Source organism: Narcine bancroftii, chromosome 3, assembly GCF_036971445.1.
Source record: "Narcine bancroftii isolate sNarBan1 chromosome 3, sNarBan1.hap1, whole genome shotgun sequence".
NCBI lineage: Eukaryota > Metazoa > Chordata > Chondrichthyes > Torpediniformes > Narcinidae > Narcine > Narcine bancroftii.
In genome coordinates, this window is record NC_091471.1 from 14,371,855 (window position 1) to 14,389,295 (window position 17,441).

At 44.8% G+C, this 17,441-nt stretch overlaps 1 protein-coding gene across 9 annotated transcripts in view; it reads right to left on the bottom strand.

Moving 5' to 3' along the window:
- LOC138756979 (apolipoprotein L5-like) overlaps positions 1-17,441 on the bottom strand; it is an 89,846-nt gene that overhangs the window by 43,272 nt on the left and 29,133 nt on the right. For 3 of the 9 annotated variants that reach the window (XM_069923508.1, XM_069923509.1, XM_069923511.1), the window contains 3 exons: positions 12,655-12,789; positions 6,667-6,753; positions 2,851-2,949 (listed from right to left, as the gene is read on the bottom strand). In XM_069923508.1, the coding sequence (XP_069779609.1) occupies positions 2,851-2,949; positions 6,667-6,688 (121 nt within the window). In that variant the 5' untranslated portion in view covers positions 6,689-6,753; positions 12,655-12,789. Of the gene's footprint in view, positions 1-2,850; positions 2,950-5,446; positions 5,622-6,666; positions 6,754-12,654; positions 12,790-16,421; positions 16,522-17,441 lie in introns of those variants that run through there. The other 6 variants (XM_069923513.1, XM_069923512.1, XM_069923510.1 and 3 more) reach the window with 5 other exon arrangements.

Consider the following 17,441-nt stretch of genomic DNA (forward strand, 5'->3'; position numbering starts at 1 on the left):
AAAATATAAGGTTGAAAGAGATTTTAGTACGACTCCCATATCAGCACCACTTTTAACTTTGTTCTGAGTGAATGGTTTTCAAACAAGGTGTGAGAAAGGGTGTCAGAAAGTAAGTGGAGTAGGGATTCTGGACGAGCACTTCAATCACCGGTGAATAGCCACCGACCAAATGCTCAGAAAATTTTTCATTGATCAGAGAATTCCTCCTGAAGCCCCTCTCGTGGAGATAGCCACATTCACAATTGTGGTACTTCCATAAAAAACCACAGACACTGAGTGACTGAAGGGACTCGCTTTTGGTTCACTTTCTCACATACTGTACGACACTTTGTCTGCCTTTACAGCAAGCAGAAGGCAATGTTGTGTAATATTACATGTTCTGCTCTATTACATGATAATAAATAAATCTTTTAATCTTTAATCTTGAAATTGTTCCTATAATCTGCACTCATCGGTAGCTTGTAAATGTTTGTTACCGACGGTTTCTTTCCCTAAAGAAACATTCTGAAAATCATTCCACGTGTTTCATGGGTGATTGTAAGTATTTTCCCTCCAATTTATATTGACACTTTGCAATGTACATTGGACTAACAAAAATGGTTCACCACAAGGGAAACTGAGATTTCATTGGGCCATTCAATTTGCCAGTGAGGGAAGTAAGGACAAGACGGGTGGATCTGCAATTAATGGTTCAAAGGATTCATTTCAAAGGGATTATTGCCAGAACCTGATTTAATGAAAAGGTATGATGTCAACAAAACTGAGTGCAACTGGCTATAGAACAGTACAGTTCAAGGACGGGTTTTTTGGCCCACCATGTCTGTGTTTGCCAGGATGCTAACAAGTGGATCTCATCTGCCTACATATGGTCTCCGTCTGTTCATGTCTCAGCCTGGGCATTGTTATTGTATCTTCTTCTACCACCTCATTTGACAGCTTGATCTGGGAGCCTGCCAATCTCTGTGTAGAACTTGCCGTGTAAATCTTCATAAGACCACAAGACACAGGAGCAGGGAAATAGGCTATTCAGCTCATCGAGCCTTCCCTGCCATTCAACCATCTTCCTAATCAGCCCTACTGCCCGGCTTTCTCCGCATAACCTTTGATGCCCTGACTAATCAAGAACCTATCAACCTCTCCCTGAAATATACCTAATGATAAGGACTCCACAACTACCTGAAGCAACAAATTCCACAGATTTACCACCCTCTAGCTAAAGAAATTAATCTCTCTTCTAAGTGGATGACCTTCAATTCTAAAGTTGTGTCCTCTTGTCCTGGACTCTCCATCCTTGGGAAGCAACCTTCCCCCATCTACGCTCCTTAAAACTATTCCCGTCTCATTTTATACTGGTGTATATTTGAATTTTCACTCTGGGAGAAAGACTCTGGTTGCCTACCCTATCTCTCTGTCTCTAGTTGGTTACCCCTCAGCCTCTCATTAAAAAAAACCATCCAAGTTGGTCCATCATCTCCTTACAGCTAACGTTCTTCAATCCAGCCAAAATCCTGGTGAATCTCGTCTGTGCCCTCTCCAAAGTCACCACATCTTTCCTGAAATAGGGTGACTAGAAATGTATGAAATACTCAAAATGCAGCCAAACTAAAGTTTTATCCTGCTGCCACATGAATTTCTGACTTTTATATTCACTTGGTCCTCGAAATTAAAATATGGCTCAATAGGGTGGAAAAGGAGAACATCCAGAGAGGGCAAAGAAATATGGGCCGCGGGAAGTTGTTCCCGTTGACATTTGGGCAAAGATTTAGAAGGTACAGATTCTTAAGACTTCAGAGTTAAAAATTCAAGGAAATTATTTTTCTGTATACAGTGTAATCTGCAACTCACTGCTGTAGTGTGACGTGAAGCATCAGCCACTGCTGTAGTGTGACGTGAAGCATCAGCCACTCCTTCCTCAAGTGTTTTGGGCAGGATTGTGGGCCAATAATTTGCATGTCTACTGACCAGAAGGAGACTGTGGGAGGGCTCTAGTGGGAACTGCCAGTGTCAGTGGACTGAATGGCCTCTCTCGGGGCCTTCATAATTCTATTATTCTTTGATTCATTTCAATAGTTGTGATATTACTTTCCCCTTTGATACTCTTCCTCTTTATCCCTCTGGCATTGTACCTTCTCTCCCCATTTTGAAGACGATTCATTCAGTCCCTCTGATATCTTCCTATTTTCTATTGCACAAATATCTAGATATATTTGGAATGGCCCCGGCCCTTTAAGTTGGTGGGTTTTTTTCTGTACATAATTAGAAAAACTGTATAATTAAATCTGAAACAATTTACTGTTGATTCTTTTTCCTTCTTATCACTTTAAAATTCTCCATTTATTCATCTCTTTATTCCATCTGTGCACCACTGACGCGATTCAAGCTTCTTCACACCCACTTTTTAAATCTTGATTCCATTCTCAGGAGCCTGCAGTTTGAACAAATGTTCATAAGGTTCACCCTTCCCCTCGAAATTCATTTTGTGCCTACAGATTATTTCAGCTCAGTTTAACTACTCACATACTCTTCTTGTTTCATCTTACTCTCAGCAAGTTCTACATGCTGGGTACAATTTCTCGCTCTCACACCCCATTCATCCAGCTTTATTTTTGTTACCTTACTACATCTTATGGACAAGGGCAAGGATTAAAATGTCAATCAGCTCTGTAAGGTCACATGAGCTGAGCGTACCAAAAATGGCCACCCAATTGATCAGTTAACCAGGATGATTCAACAGGTTATCTAATGGTGACATTCAAGGAGATTTTATCTGTGTAGAATAAAGATGGCTTTAAGGAAAGAAGGTGCTGTGCCATCGAGACAAGACCAAATATATAAAATGGGTTTTATTACCTGCTTTTGAAACCAGCTCCATGACAACATGAAAGAAAAACCCAGCTGCAACTTGAATACAACTGGTCTGGATGAATGTCTTCAACAAATCCTTCCAATCTGTGAAAATAATCAAGGTTTAATATCAGAATCAGGTTTATTGCCATGAAGATGTGTCAAAAAAATTGTTGCTTTGTGGCAGCAGTATGGTGCATTTACAGGTGCAAATTACAATAAATTACAATTCTGTAAATACAAGATTTTTAAAAATAAACAATGAGAACAAAGCAAAGAGAAAGAAAGGTAAGGTGGCAGTGGTTCTCAACCTTTTTCTTTCCACTCACGTACCACTTTAAGTATTCCCTATGCCATAGGTGCTCTGTGATATTAGTAAGGGATTGCTTAAGGAGGTATGTGGGTGGAAAGAAACAGTTTGAAAACCACTGTTTTAATCGTACCTAATTGACTCATTACGTGCACGGTTTCATAACGCCAAAGGAAATGGGCCAATTACAAATTTTTCTCCAGCAAAATTGGGTCTAGAGCAGTGATTCTCAGCCTTCCCTTCCTGCCCACCTTAAACAATCCCTTACGATCACAGAGCACCGATGCCACTGGGATTACTTAAAGTGGTATGAGCATGGATGGAAAAACGTGGAGCACGACTGGTCTACTCAGAAATCTGATGGCGGGGGGGGGGGGTTAAAACTATTTAAAGTCGGGTGTTCATCTTCAGGCTCCTATAACATCTTCCTGATGGTAGAAAAGGGCAGGACTGGGTGGTGAGTGTCCTTGATGATAGAGGTTGCTTCCTTGAAGCACCACCTCTTGTAGATGTCCTTAATGAAGTGAAGACTAATGCCATTGATGGTGCTCCAGAGTTTACAACCGTCTGTAGCCCTTTTTTGTCATGTGCATCGGCCCCTCCATACCAGACAGTGCTGCAACCAGTCAGAATGCTCTCCATGGTGCACCTATGTAAATTTGAAAGAACCTTTGGTGACACACCTAATCTCTTCAAACTCCGAACGAAGTATAGCTGCTGGCAAACCTCCAATTATTCCAAGTTGGACTGATATACCGCACTTTACATTTCAAAATGTTCCATGTTAACTGCATCCAACCCATAAGGGCCACCAAGCCAATGCAGTCAACATTAAAGAAGTGGCAAAACGATATTGGGAAGCAATTCAAAGTGTGGGGTTCGGACATCTGATGAAAGGGGTTTGCACATAAGGACATTGTGGTAAACCACTGTTGCATGTATTTGTCTGGTCGGGCACACCCGCTGGCCAGCTATACCTGTGGCCCCTCTGTTCCACAGCCCCCTCCTCAGTGCAGGACAGTCAAGCAGTACGGATGTGCCTTTATTCTTCAGTGAATAAAAGCCTATTGGTTTCTCAACCTGAATAGTTGATGGTGCATCAGACAGCAAAACCCAGGTGCTTTTCTGGAAAAGAGAAGCTCTTTGAGCAATCTATTTCAGCAGAACTTCGTCTAAATTTAGACTCTGAATATTGAACAAAGGGACTAAACAGGATTTTCCCTCCCCCGCAGGTTTTGGGAAAGAGGTAGACATAAAATTCCTGAAGAATCTACAATATTTTTAAAAATAGCCCACAAAACCTGAAGAGGCTGGAATCGACAGCAAGCTACTGGAGGAACTCAGCTGTTCAGGCAGCATCCATGGGTCGAAGCGGTCAGTTAATATTTTGGATTGGGACCAGAGTCTCCATAAAGGTCTTGACCCTAAATGTTGCCTGAGTCTTTCTACCCATGGATACTGCCTGACCCACTGAGTTCCAAATGAACCCTTTGATTTGCTTGAGCAAATGTTAAACAAAGTCAACATGGATTCATGAAAGGGTCATGAACATTTAATAAACCTAATGGAAATTTATCATTTGTGTGGTTCCAAATGTTTCTTGCCACTCATCATCCCAGACTTTGATATCGTTTGGATCTTGCTGTGTTTAGATGTTGCCTGCTTCATTATTGAGGAGTCGCAAAATGATTAAATGGTGGAGCAGATTCAGTGAGCTGAATAGCCTATTTCTGCACCTATCAGCAAATATTCCTGCTCTTAATAACTCCTGAAGAGATGCCCTGTGGCTGAGATGGTTGACTTCCAATTACCACAACCGTCATCTTTGGCACTGGCTATGATTCTAATCAGCCCATTGACTCCAGCTGAGCCGGGGCTTTTTGATGCTAAGTGTGCTCCACTGTTGCCTCAATGTCAAGGACCATTCCTCTTACCTCACTTCTGTTCGGGTATTTTGTCTATGTTTGGACCAACGTTGTAATGTAGTAATGAGGAGAGTGACTTCTTAAGAAGGAGGAACAGTTCTGGCACGTATTTACCGTAAATCTCAGCATATAAGACGGAATTTGAATCTTAAAAATTTCACCCAAAAGCCAGGGGTCATTTCATATACCAAGTATAAGACCCAAACCTTAATATCCTATGGTTTAGAGTGCCCTTCAAGGTGATTGCATAACTCTTACGGTCTGACCACTAAATATTTTTCAACTGAAGTTTACATTTGGGAAGCTGGATTTAATACTGATGTTGCATAAAAACAATAAAAATAAAATATGAACCTGTCTCACCTACCTTAAAATAACAGCACAGCAAACAAAGCTAACAGTTGCCATTTGCTCGACACCATGTCTGTTCCTGAAAAGAATCGACGCCTCAGTGACGTCACCAGCTGGGAATGTTTGACACGTATTATGGTAGGTAATTGACTGTATTTTGCCATTACTTTTTTCTGAACATTTGCCAAGAACTAATGAAGAATAAACAAAAGATCATACATCCTAGTATTATGAACTCCCATTTTAGAAAAGTGGGATTATTGCTGTAGGGGATAGTATAGACAGGAGGTACTGAATGGTCACAGCTAACATTTAACATTTCACACAAGCACAACACAAGTCACAGCCCAGTGATAATTCGATAATTTGGAAGAAATGAGGGAAAGTTTGTGTCAGTCTGTTCCAGATTCGATCCATTTGCGAAGACATTGAGATTTTGCAAAGGGAGAACCATTCTGACGGCTGAAGAGAAAACAGCTTCTTGAAGCAGCTCTCGTGCCCAGCCATTTTGGTGGAATTCAGAGCAAAACCTCCTCTGTGTATCATTGGGCCTTTTGGGTGGATTGACCTGTGCCAGGAGGGTCTTTTGGGTAGCAAAGTGTTTCATTTCGATGATGACCAACAGTGAAGGTCACTTGGAGTGACCATTTCATTTCAAATGTGACTAGGAGTGAAGTTATTTGGAGAGACCGGTGCCAGGTTCTTGGAAGCTTTGTGGTCGCCACCCAGTTCGAGTCTTGCCTACAAAAAGACCAGGAGTGTTGTAACCACAGCTCGTGGGGATGAACATTTCTCCAAAGGCAATGCAAAGAGAATTCATGAGTCTGTGGCAACCACAACTCCAATCTTTCCATCAGTTCAACATTAATTCTGGGCAACAAATTTCAAAGGCCTACGTTTCAACACTGAAATTGAAAGACTGAAGTAACTTTCTAGATTTTGGCCTGGACTGTAATAGTTTTTAGTAAGAAACAAAATTAGCCTTTTAAAATTAAACACTCTCTTGTTTATTGTCTATTGCTGCTTGTTATATATGGTTCATAACATCATCCACATCCATTAAAGACTCTTCGAATTGAAATTAAATTTGTTTTAATCCTCCTCTTGGAGGAATGGCCCAAATTCTTGATAAATATTGTGCACAGCAACCCTGATGGTAGTGAAGGGGACTTTAACATTTCTTATACAAGAGAAGAATATTGAGAAGTTTCAATTTGAAAAGAATTTTCACATCACCTTTTTTTGAAAACAGCTCCATTATAAGAAAGAAAGATTCAACTCCAATTTAGATTAAATCGTTTCTGGGACATGAATTCCACCAATCTAAAGGGGAAAAATGTTAAAAAAATGTTCCATTTATACAATGCTTTTAATGTTGTCAAATGTTCCAAGTAATTTCACATAACAAAATCAAACAGTGAAGGACGCCAAGTCAAAACAGATTTTAAAATGGGACCAGACAGATAAAGGGAGGGCTGCAAAAGCACACAACACAAACTTAATTTAACAGGCAAGTCTGGCGATGCTGTGTTTGAAGTGCAATACATAAATTGGATGGAGAAACACATGCAGGAAGCAAAGGGTTACAAAGGGATAAAAAGGGATAAGCCGTTTTCAGGCGGCCAGAACACCCGAATGTAAAGCTGCCTAAAATACCCGAATGCGTCTGCCAGGAGGCCACCTGAAAGCGGAAAACCCGTCCCCAAGGAGCACTTACTCAACCCATCTTAGGGAGGTATATTCTCTGCTTCTGAGTGCTCCCTCTAGGCACCTGAAAACAGCAAGGCAAAGCAACTAGCAGCTTTCAGGTGCCTAGCAGGAGTCAGGCTGATTACAGTTAGCCAGTGACCCAACTCCCCTCACCTGACAGCCCCCTTCCCGCTGCCTGATAGCCCCCCAGTGCAGGACTACGGGGCTGAGGCAGCCGGCACAGGACTACTGGGCTGGGGTGGCCAGCATGGGAAGTATGTTGAAGATTGCAATAGGATATAGACAGGATGCAGAGTTGGGCGGAAAAGTGGCAGATTGAATTCAATCCGCATAAGTGGGAGGTGATGCATTTTGGAAGGACAAACCAGAAGGCTAAGTACAGGGTTAATGGTCAGTTTCTTAAGAGTGTGGATGAACAGAGGGACCTGGGGTCCAAATCTATGCATCTCTCAAGGTTACCGCACAGGTTGATAGGATAGTTAAGAAGGACTATGGGATGCTAGGATTCATTAAAGGGGGATTGAGTTCAGGAGTAGAGAGGTCATGGTACAACTCTACAAATCTCTGGTGAGACCACACTTAAAAAGTATTGTGTTCAGTTCTGGTCATCTTATTACAGGAATGATGTGGGAGCTATGGAGAGGGTGCAGAGATGATTTACCAGGATGTAAAATAAGTCTTATGAGGCAAGGTTAACAGAGCTGAAACTTTTCCCTATTGAGCATAGAAGGATGAGAGCAGACTTAATAGAGGTCTACATAGATATAGGCATAGATAGGGTGGACGGCCAGCACCTGTTTCCCAGGGCAGGAGTAGGAAACAGAGGACATACTTAAAAAGTGAAAAGGAGGGAAGGTTAGGGGAGGTATCAGGGATGCATTTTTTACACAGAGAGTTGAGGATGCTATGGAAAATAAACCACATGAACTACACATTTCCTGACACATTTTTGGACATCAAAAACCACCACAGTGCCTGGGTTGGTGGTGGAGGCTGAAACCTTGGGGACTATTAATTAGACAGGCACACGGATGGAAGAAAAATTGAGGGTTATGGGGTAGGGAGGGTTTAGTACTTAATTTTAAGGAATACGTGGGATGGCACCACATCGAGGGCTGAAGGGCCTGGCCTGTGCAGTAATGTTCTATATTCTATGTTCTATGTCATGAGACCATCATCACTCTATGAGCAAAATGCAGGTGAAGTAAGAGGGAGGAGGGAGGAAGAAGCAGGGAAAGTGGTCAGGCCAACAGTCAAGAGATACAGGTGGGAGGGTACTGGAGAGAAAAAAAAACTGAGGTAGCTTTCTCTAACGAGGGAGGGAAGGGGGTGGGGACCAGGAGGAGAGTTCGCTGCATGGAAAGGGAATGGAGTTTAGGATCTGGAAAGTAGACGCTTCCTACAGTGGAGTCTAATACAAATGCGATTTAGGCCGAACAAGATTTCAGATGTTGCTACAATTTTATGTGAGTGATTAAAAATTAATTTACAATACCTCTGCAGAATTTAAGCAAACTCCATTAATTTTTTTTAAAAACTTTTTAACTGCACTCAGCATGGATTAGAGAGTTGGAAATGGAGGAACTGCAGGAAGTTTCAAAGACAACGAGGGTGCAGGACCACGACGAGATTTTATTTTAAATTTAGACAGACAGCGCAGTAACAGGGTCTTCCGGCACACGAGCCCATGCCACCAAAATACACCCAATTAACCCACAAACCCCGTACATTTTTGGAGGGTGAGAGAAAACTGGACCTACTGGGAGAATGTACAAACTTCTTACAGACAGCCCTGGATTCGAATTTAGGTCACTGGTACTGTAATAGCGTTGCACCCTCTGTTAAAGACTACTCTAACAGAGTGATGGCTCTCTTCCTGTTTTTTGACTTCCACCCACACTGACTCAGTCAACCTTCCCTCCACATCGTCCTGTGGAGCTGAAATACCATCTCTGATTAGTAATACTACTTCACCCTCACCCTTTTACTTCCCTTCCTATCCCTTTGGAAACATCTAAACCCCAGTACCTGCATCATCCAATCCTGTTCTTAGTCCCTCCAATGGCCACAACATCGTAATTCCACATACTGATTCATGCTCTAAGTTCATCTCCCTGATTCCTAATACTTCGTGCGCTGAAGTAAACACATTTCAACCTTTCCAACTGACTACATTTATACGCCTTCCACCGCCTGTCCTTCCTCTCAATCTGACTGCACATTGCATCAACCTTTCCACCATCTGCTCTCGTCTTTGCTCGATCAGTCTGTTTCCCATCCCCCTGCCGAATTAGTTTAGACTCACCTCTACAATTTGAGCAAACCTGTTTGGCAGGGTAGTTTTTAGTGTTAAGTCAGCACCCTTGCTTGATATCATGAATGCAATTATTCAAAGTCATTTAACCTCATTGTTTTATGTTAATGACCTGTCAATAATCTGCTGCAATAATTAGTATCCAATATCCAAGGATATTTTCTCTGGAGCGTAGAAGATTGAGGGGGGACTTGATCGAGGTGTTTAAGATTTTAAAAGGGACAGAGTAAACGTGGATAGGCTTTTTCAATTAAAAGTGGGGGAGATTCAAACTAGAGGGCATGGTTTAAGATTGAAGGGGGAAAATTATAAGGGGAACATGAGGGGAAATTTCTTTATGCAAAGGGTGGTGGGGATGTGGAATGAGCTTCCGGCAGACGTGGTCGAGGCGGGATCGTTGGTTACATTTAAGGAAAGACTAGATAGTTACATAAATCTTCATCTGTGAAGCCAAGCCAAAGAAGAAGAAGATCGTTACATGGAGAGGAGAGGACTGGAGGGGCATGGACCGGGTGCTGGTCAGTGGGACTAGGAGGGTGGGGATTTGTTACAGCATGGACTAGTCGAGCCGAACTGGCCTGTTCTGTGCTGTAAGTGGTTATATGGTTATATGGTAAAATCTAAGATGACTGAACCACCTTGGAATGTGATTTGACCACCGACCGCTTGGTCCATGTGATAAGTAAATAACCCATTTGAGTTTTAGATTTTCATTCTATTAAGTCATGTGTGTGTATTGCCTCTGTGTACATTACCTACTGGAACTTCAAACTATAGTTTTTCCAGTACACAAAAATTGGTCCCCCTCCAGTTCGAGTGTAACCCATCCTTTTTGTGCAGATTGTTCCTTCCCCAAATGATCCAAAAACCTGAAACCCTGCCCCCTGCACCAATTATACAACACTTTATTCATCTGTCATGTTATCCTATTCTTACCCTCTCTGGTGCATGTCACAGGCGGCAATCCTGAGATGACTACTCTTGACTACCTAGCTCTCTGTTTTCTCTCTTCATCGCTTTTCCTTCCTACGTCATTGATACCCTATATGTACCATGACTTCCAGCTGCTCATGCTCCCTTTTCAGGATGCCATGGACCCGATCTGAGATGTTCCTGGTCCTGGCAACTGGGAGGCAACAAACCATCCCTGTGCCCCTTTTACGTCCACAGAATAATCTCGTGTCTGCTCCTCTAACTGTTGAATCCTCTATCACTACTGCTCCCTTTTTCTCCCTTCTTCCATTCTGAGCCACAGGGCCAGACTCGGTACCTTAGACATCCCCCCCAACAGTATCCAAAGCCACATACTTATTATTATTATATAACCATATAACAATTACAGTACGGAAATAGGCCCCTCTAGTCCGCACCGATTTAAGTGAACTCCACTAGTCCCACCTACCATAACCCTCCAACCCCCTCACATCCATGTACTCATCCAACCTCCTCTTAAATGACAAAATTGACCCTGTTGTACCACCTCTTCCGCAAGGTCATCTCACTCAGCCACCACTCTCTGAGTGAAGAAGCCTCCTCTTATGTTACTTCTAAAGTTCTTCCCCCAACCCTCAACTTATGACCCCTCATTCCACTCTCTCCTACCCTCAAGGGGAAGAGTCCATTCACATTGAATCTATCTATTCCCCTCATAATTTTATATACCTCTATCAGATCCACCCCCTCAACCTTCTACTTTATTGAGGGGTATGGCCAGAGGGGTATCCTGCACTACTTGTCTGCTTGCTTTTGCTTTCCTTCTCCTGACTATCACCCAGCTACCTGCCTCCTACAGCCTTGATGTGACCTCCTCCTTGTCTCTGCATTCTATGAACTCATTCTTCCTCCCATGAAGGCCATCGAGTTGCAGCTCCAATTCGTACCTTGAGCGCTTGGCGTCTGCCCCTTAACATCAGGCGCAGCCGCATGGTGGAGTCCTTGCTCTCGTTGGACGAGAGCTCTGAGGAAGAAGTGTTTGAAATGAAGAGTGGCGATTTGGCTTCACACGAGACACTGTGTTTGACGGCGGCCATTTTGGAGCGACAGCCTACAGCAAGGTGGCCGTTTTTAAGGCACTTCTGGCACCTGGCTTTTCTCGCTGGGCACTGGGACCTGCTGTGCCTGTTCCTCCCGCAGAAATAACACTTTGGAGTTGCATCGGGCAGCGTGGCGGCAGTAGTAGGGTAGAGAGAGGGCATCCTACTCACATCAGAGTGTGGGGTCCAGCCCCAAGAGTACATGTCCATACTTAAGACAGCCTCCATCGTCTATGCCATCTGGATCACGTCCTCTAGGTTTCCTCCCTAGTGCTCTAGCAGGTGCTGCCTCACCTCATTCGATCGAACCCCAGCCACAAAGGCATCCTGAATGAGATCGTCTGTGGTCTCCACAGCAGTTCTGTCTGTGTAGGCACAGTCCCTGCCCATTACCCTTAGTGCCTGAATATAAGCTTTACAGGACTCACTGGGATGTTGCCTCCTTGTAACAAGTTTGTACTGAGCATAGACCCTGTTCACTGGTCGCTCGTAGGGCCCTTTCAGCACCTTCATGGCTGCAGCGTAAGTGGTCGCGTCCTGGACACTCTGGTAGACTCTTGGGGACATCATAGTCATCAATGTTAGTAGTCGATGGTCGTCCTCTATCACGGCAGGAGCAGAGAGCTGTAAGTATGTTTAGAAGCATCTCACCCAGTGCTTAAAGTCATTCAAGGCTGTATTTGACTGTGGTTCGATGTCGAGGCGTTCCGGCCGTAGCATACGCTCCATCCCTTCAACATTTTTTTTTAGTTAATAAAATTGTAATGCGCGTCGAAAGAACCAAAGACTTGTTGATCCAAACCAAGGCTTTTATTAACTAAAAGACTGGAGCATATCACCTGTCCAGAATGACCTGGTCTGGCTAGGAGCAATCCTTTAAGACCTGCCAGTTGGTGTGGCTACACTCTCAGCCAATCACAGTCATCCTACATGACCATCTGTACATATGTACATATACACATTGGTGATAGAATCTGTACGATCACTGAGCTGCAACTCAACGGACCTTGTGCAGATGTAACTATCAGGGGGATGGCAAGTCTACCAGTCTTCCCACATCTAACAAGATGGGCCCTCCACTAACCCTGTTGCAATTCTGATCATTCCACCTTGGCTCTAATACAAGGTTAAAGAATAAATAATAATAAATTCTCTCTCGAGCCTTACCTTATCTTGAGTGAAGCCTCAACTCAGCAGTTTAACTGTGGACCTTCGTGCAATGGCAGCTCCCACAATGGCCACTCTGCTTCTACCTCTCACCCTTTTAAACAGGCCGGCTCTCGTTCACTCCTGTTCCAACTCCTGCAACCACAAAGCAAGGGAGATCATTTTAAATTGGCCATGAAGATTCAGGTCAGCCACTTAAAATGGGGATAGGCATGGTGCAATATACAGGCAGGAAAGCCAGGGATGAGCAGAAATTCAGAAATGGTAGGCTGTTTAGAATGCTGGGCATTCTTGGTTGGGGATGATCTGAGGCTGAGGCAGATTCAAGTGAAGTGCTCAGGTAAGGTATTATCAGGAATATCTAGATCCTGGGATCTGGTGTATTACTGGGAGTTTGTTGTGCTAATTTTGTTTTAATTTAGCAATATCAAGGACCACGCAGTGACCAACCAATTTAATTCCACACACCATTGCTACACTGACATTTTTGTCATGCCCTGAATTGAGGCCACCAGCAAATTAGAGGAAGAACACCTCATATTCCATCTCGCCAGTCTCCAACCAGAAGTAATTAACACCAACTTCTCCAATTTCTGTTCATCCTCTTCCCCATTCTCTATTTCCCTATCCTTCTGACTCCTTTCCTCCAGCTCCTACCACCACCCCCTCCCCTTCCTTCTCCTGTTGGAGAACCAACCTTCTTGGCCCTCTGCCTGTGATAATATGTAATTACACCACTAGGTCACCAGGGGTCATCCCAGTGACCTTGTCTATAAAGCAGTCCAGAGCTACAGTCTAGCCTTCTGGGTTCGTCTTGCAGAGAGACAAGACCTCTTAGTGGACATATTAGTTTATTAAAGCTGTCTTATACTCGCTCTGCTGGTGTGGTTATTGTCAGTACAATTTAATAAACTAATATGATAGCTACTAGGATGGAAGCTGCTTCTGCTCCAATGTGCATTCCCGACCACCTGGAGACTTCCTGATTAATGGAATCCGCGGACGACCAGCATGCACGTGCTTCCGAGGACAGAGACGACGAGGAACTGCTGTACTGGAATCATGGTGGAATGCAGGGAAGACCACAGAAGTACGATAGGGCAGGTAAGAAACAGCCAAGAGCCCTGCCTTTCCGTGGGTTCGCCAGTAGAGGAGCTGCTGACTCTAAACCCGGTCCGATCAGAAAGGGGCCACTACAAATGCAGGTGGAAGGATCTCCACAAGTCGTGGTCCCAATCGCCATGTATGTGCAGAATTACCAACCAATCCAGAGCCAGGGAAAGCAGACATTGCTACTGTCACTCTCCCAGCAGCAGTTTCCCCAGTACCACGGAGACCTGACACTACTGCTGGGATTCCCCCTAAGCCCACTGCATATGTCCCAAAGCCAGAGACTCAGCCAACAGCCCCAAGCACCCAGGTTATTCCTCCAGCAGACACAAGCCCCACAGAGGCTCTACCAGCAGCTCCCAGCACCGCAGGGTCCGCCCTAGCTACACCTAGACCCAGACCACGTGGAGACTGAGAACAACCCCCGGGGTGTCCCCGCATTACCTAAAGGACCAGAAACTGCAGCTTAACCATGTGCTGCGACCAGACAGGCTGGAACTCGATCCCAGAAATCCCGGAGCCAACACGCACTTCGGCCGCTGGCAGAGATGCTTTCTGAATTACGTGGAGGGTGCTATTAATGCTGCTGCTAGCCCAGCTGGGAGACCACCCTTACTCCCTTATACAAGATGCCAGGTCCTACCAAGAGACAATGAGCATTTTACAGAGGCAATTACAGTGAGGGGCAGAGTGAACTCCACTCCCGGTACAGACTCATGGCCAGGTCACAACAAGTAGGGGAGTCTGCCAGAGAATTTATACTCTCTCTGAAACACCTGGTGAGAGGCTGCAACTTTAAAGCAGTATCAGCTCAGGAGTATGCGGAGGACCTCAATAGGGACAGAATTGTTGTGGGCATACGGTCCACTGAGATGAGACATCGATTGCTGGAGAAAGGAATGGTGGGGCTAAATGAGGCAAAGACTATTGCAGAAGCTTTAGAAAGCACCAGGAAATAATTGGAGTACTCACAGGACCCTGGGGCTGGGACAAACGGGCCCCACGAAAAGAAAAGTATGCTGCCTCACAGGAATTCACAGGAGAAGCAGCACACCTTGAGGGTCCCAAGTGCTTTTTCTGTGGACAAAGAAAGCACCCCAGAGCCCTCTGCCCTGCCAGAGAAAATGTCTGTTCCAACTGGAATACGTGGGCATTATGCAAAAGTCTGCAGAAGCCCCAAGGCCACAGCCAAGGCCCATTCTCATGCCAATGAGAGGCGGGAAAGCTCTTCTTTCTCCACAGATAAACAGAAGAAGAAGAATGACATGTGCAGCCGGCCATCTTGGACAAATGCTACGAAGCAGAGGACACAGTCTTCAGGAGATGAATATGATGCCGAGTACTATTGAATGGAAGGACACGCCAGACCTGCTTCCCTACGCATGAATCAGGCGAGTCCACACAATTTATCTGACGCCACTGTGTGCATCAAAATTAATGGTGTGAGGTTAAATTACTTAATAGATAGTGGAAGCACTGAAAGTTTTATTGACCAGGGGTTAGTCAACCACATTGCCCTCCCCACACGCCCGAGTGAGCACCGGATTCTGTTAGCAGCCAGCAGCCTTGTGGCTGAGGTAAAACAGTTTTGCAGGGTTACTCTAGAAATCCAGGGCAAAAAATACGAAGGGTTCAAATTACTAGAACTCCCTCACCTCTGTGCCCCGGAACTATTTGGGTTAGATTTTCAGTGCCAGTTAGAAAGCATTACAATAGTGCACAACGGGCCTCACCCCCCACTACGCCTTAGGAAGAAACAACACTGCAGCCTGTCTGTCCTGAACATAGAACCGCCCCCGCTGTTCACACACCTGACCCCAGAATGCACACCAATAGCCACAAAGAGCAGGAGGTACAGCCCGAGGGATAGAGCCTTCATTAGGACAGAGGTCCCCAGGCTACTACAGGAGGGCATCATAGAGCAGAGCACCAGCCCCTGGAGAACCCAGGTGGTTGTAGTAAAGTCAGGAGAAAAACTGCGCATAGTAGTGGATTACAGCCAGACAATCAACAAATTTAGACAACTAGATGCCTTCCCCCTGCTACACATAGCAGACATGGTCAACAACTTTGCACAGTATAAGGTGTTCTCCACCATAGACCTGAAGGCCCATTAGAAACAGCGATCACATTTACATGGCATTTGAGGCAGATGGCAGACTGGATCAATTTCTGCAACTCCCCTTCGGTGTCACCAATGGAGTGTCCCTGTTTCAGAGAGAAATGGACTGAATAGTAGATGAGTTCCAACTGAAAGCCATGTTCCCCTACTTAGACAACATGACAAACTGAGGCCACACTCAGGAGGATCATGACGTGAATTTAAAACGCTTCTTCCAGACAGCCGAGGAAAGGAACCTAACGTACAACAGGGACAAATGCGTCTTTAGCGCCAGGAAGTTGCCAATCCTGGGCTACATAGTGCAGAACGGGGAAATCAGGCCAGATCCACCCCATATGTGCCCTCTCCTAGACCTCCCAGTGCTACACACGCTGAAAGCACTAAAAAGGTGTTTGGGGCTGTCCGCTTACTACGCCCAATGGGTCCACAACTACGCCGACAGGGCCCGCCCACTTATAAATGCCTCAGCTTTCCCACTGTGCCCAGCAGCCACCAGAGCATTCAGGGACATTAGGGACCATATTGCTAAAGTTACCATGCGGTCCATAGATGAGTCGATCCCGTTTCAAGTAGAAACAGATGCATCCGATGTGGCTTTGGCAGCCATCCTAAACCAAAATGGACGACCGGTGGCCTTTTTCTCGCGAACCCTACAGAGGTCAGAGGTAAGACACTCAGCAGTAGAGAAGGAGGCCCTAGCCATTGTGGAAGCAGTAAGGCACTGGCGACATTATCTGGCGTGCAAATACTTCGGTCTGTGGCTTTTATGTTCGATAACCAGAACAAGGGGAGAATTAAGAATGACAAAATCCTTCGCTGGCGGATAGAATTGTCTACATTTAACTACAACATTCTATACCACCCCAGGAGACTCAACGAGCCCCCAGACGTGCTGTCTAGAGGCACTTTTGCCATCCTTAACCACACGTCCCAGTTGCAGAACTTGCACAATGAGCTGGGCCACCCGGGGATCACTAGACTGTTTCACTTAATTAAAACCCAAAACCTCCCATTTTCGGTAGAGGAATTGAGGTCAGTGAACAAGAGCTGCCCATCTGTGCGGAATGCAAACTGCAATTTTACCAGCCAGACAAAGCCACCATGATAAAAGCTACCAAACCTTTTGAGCGCCTCAGCCTCGATTTTAAAGGCCCGCTCCCATCCAATAATAGAAATGTCTATTTCCTAAAATTAATAGATGAATATTCCCATTTCCCCTTCGCAATCCCGTGTTCTGATGTATTAACAGCCACTGTTATAAAATGCCTCCAACCCATCTTCAGCATATTTGGGTACCCGAACTACATACACAGACAGGGGGGCTGCATTCATGAGTGCAGACGTACAGCAGTACCTGCATGAGAGAGGGATTGCTACCAGCCACATGACAAGTTACAATCCCAGGGGGAATGGACAAGTCGAAAGGGAAAATGCCACTCTCTGGAAAACGGTCCTCTTGACTTTAAAAGCAAAAGATGTGCCTGTTACTAGATGGCAAGAGTGTTCCCAGAAGCCCTACAGTCTATACATTCTTTGTTGTGTCCTGCCACTAACA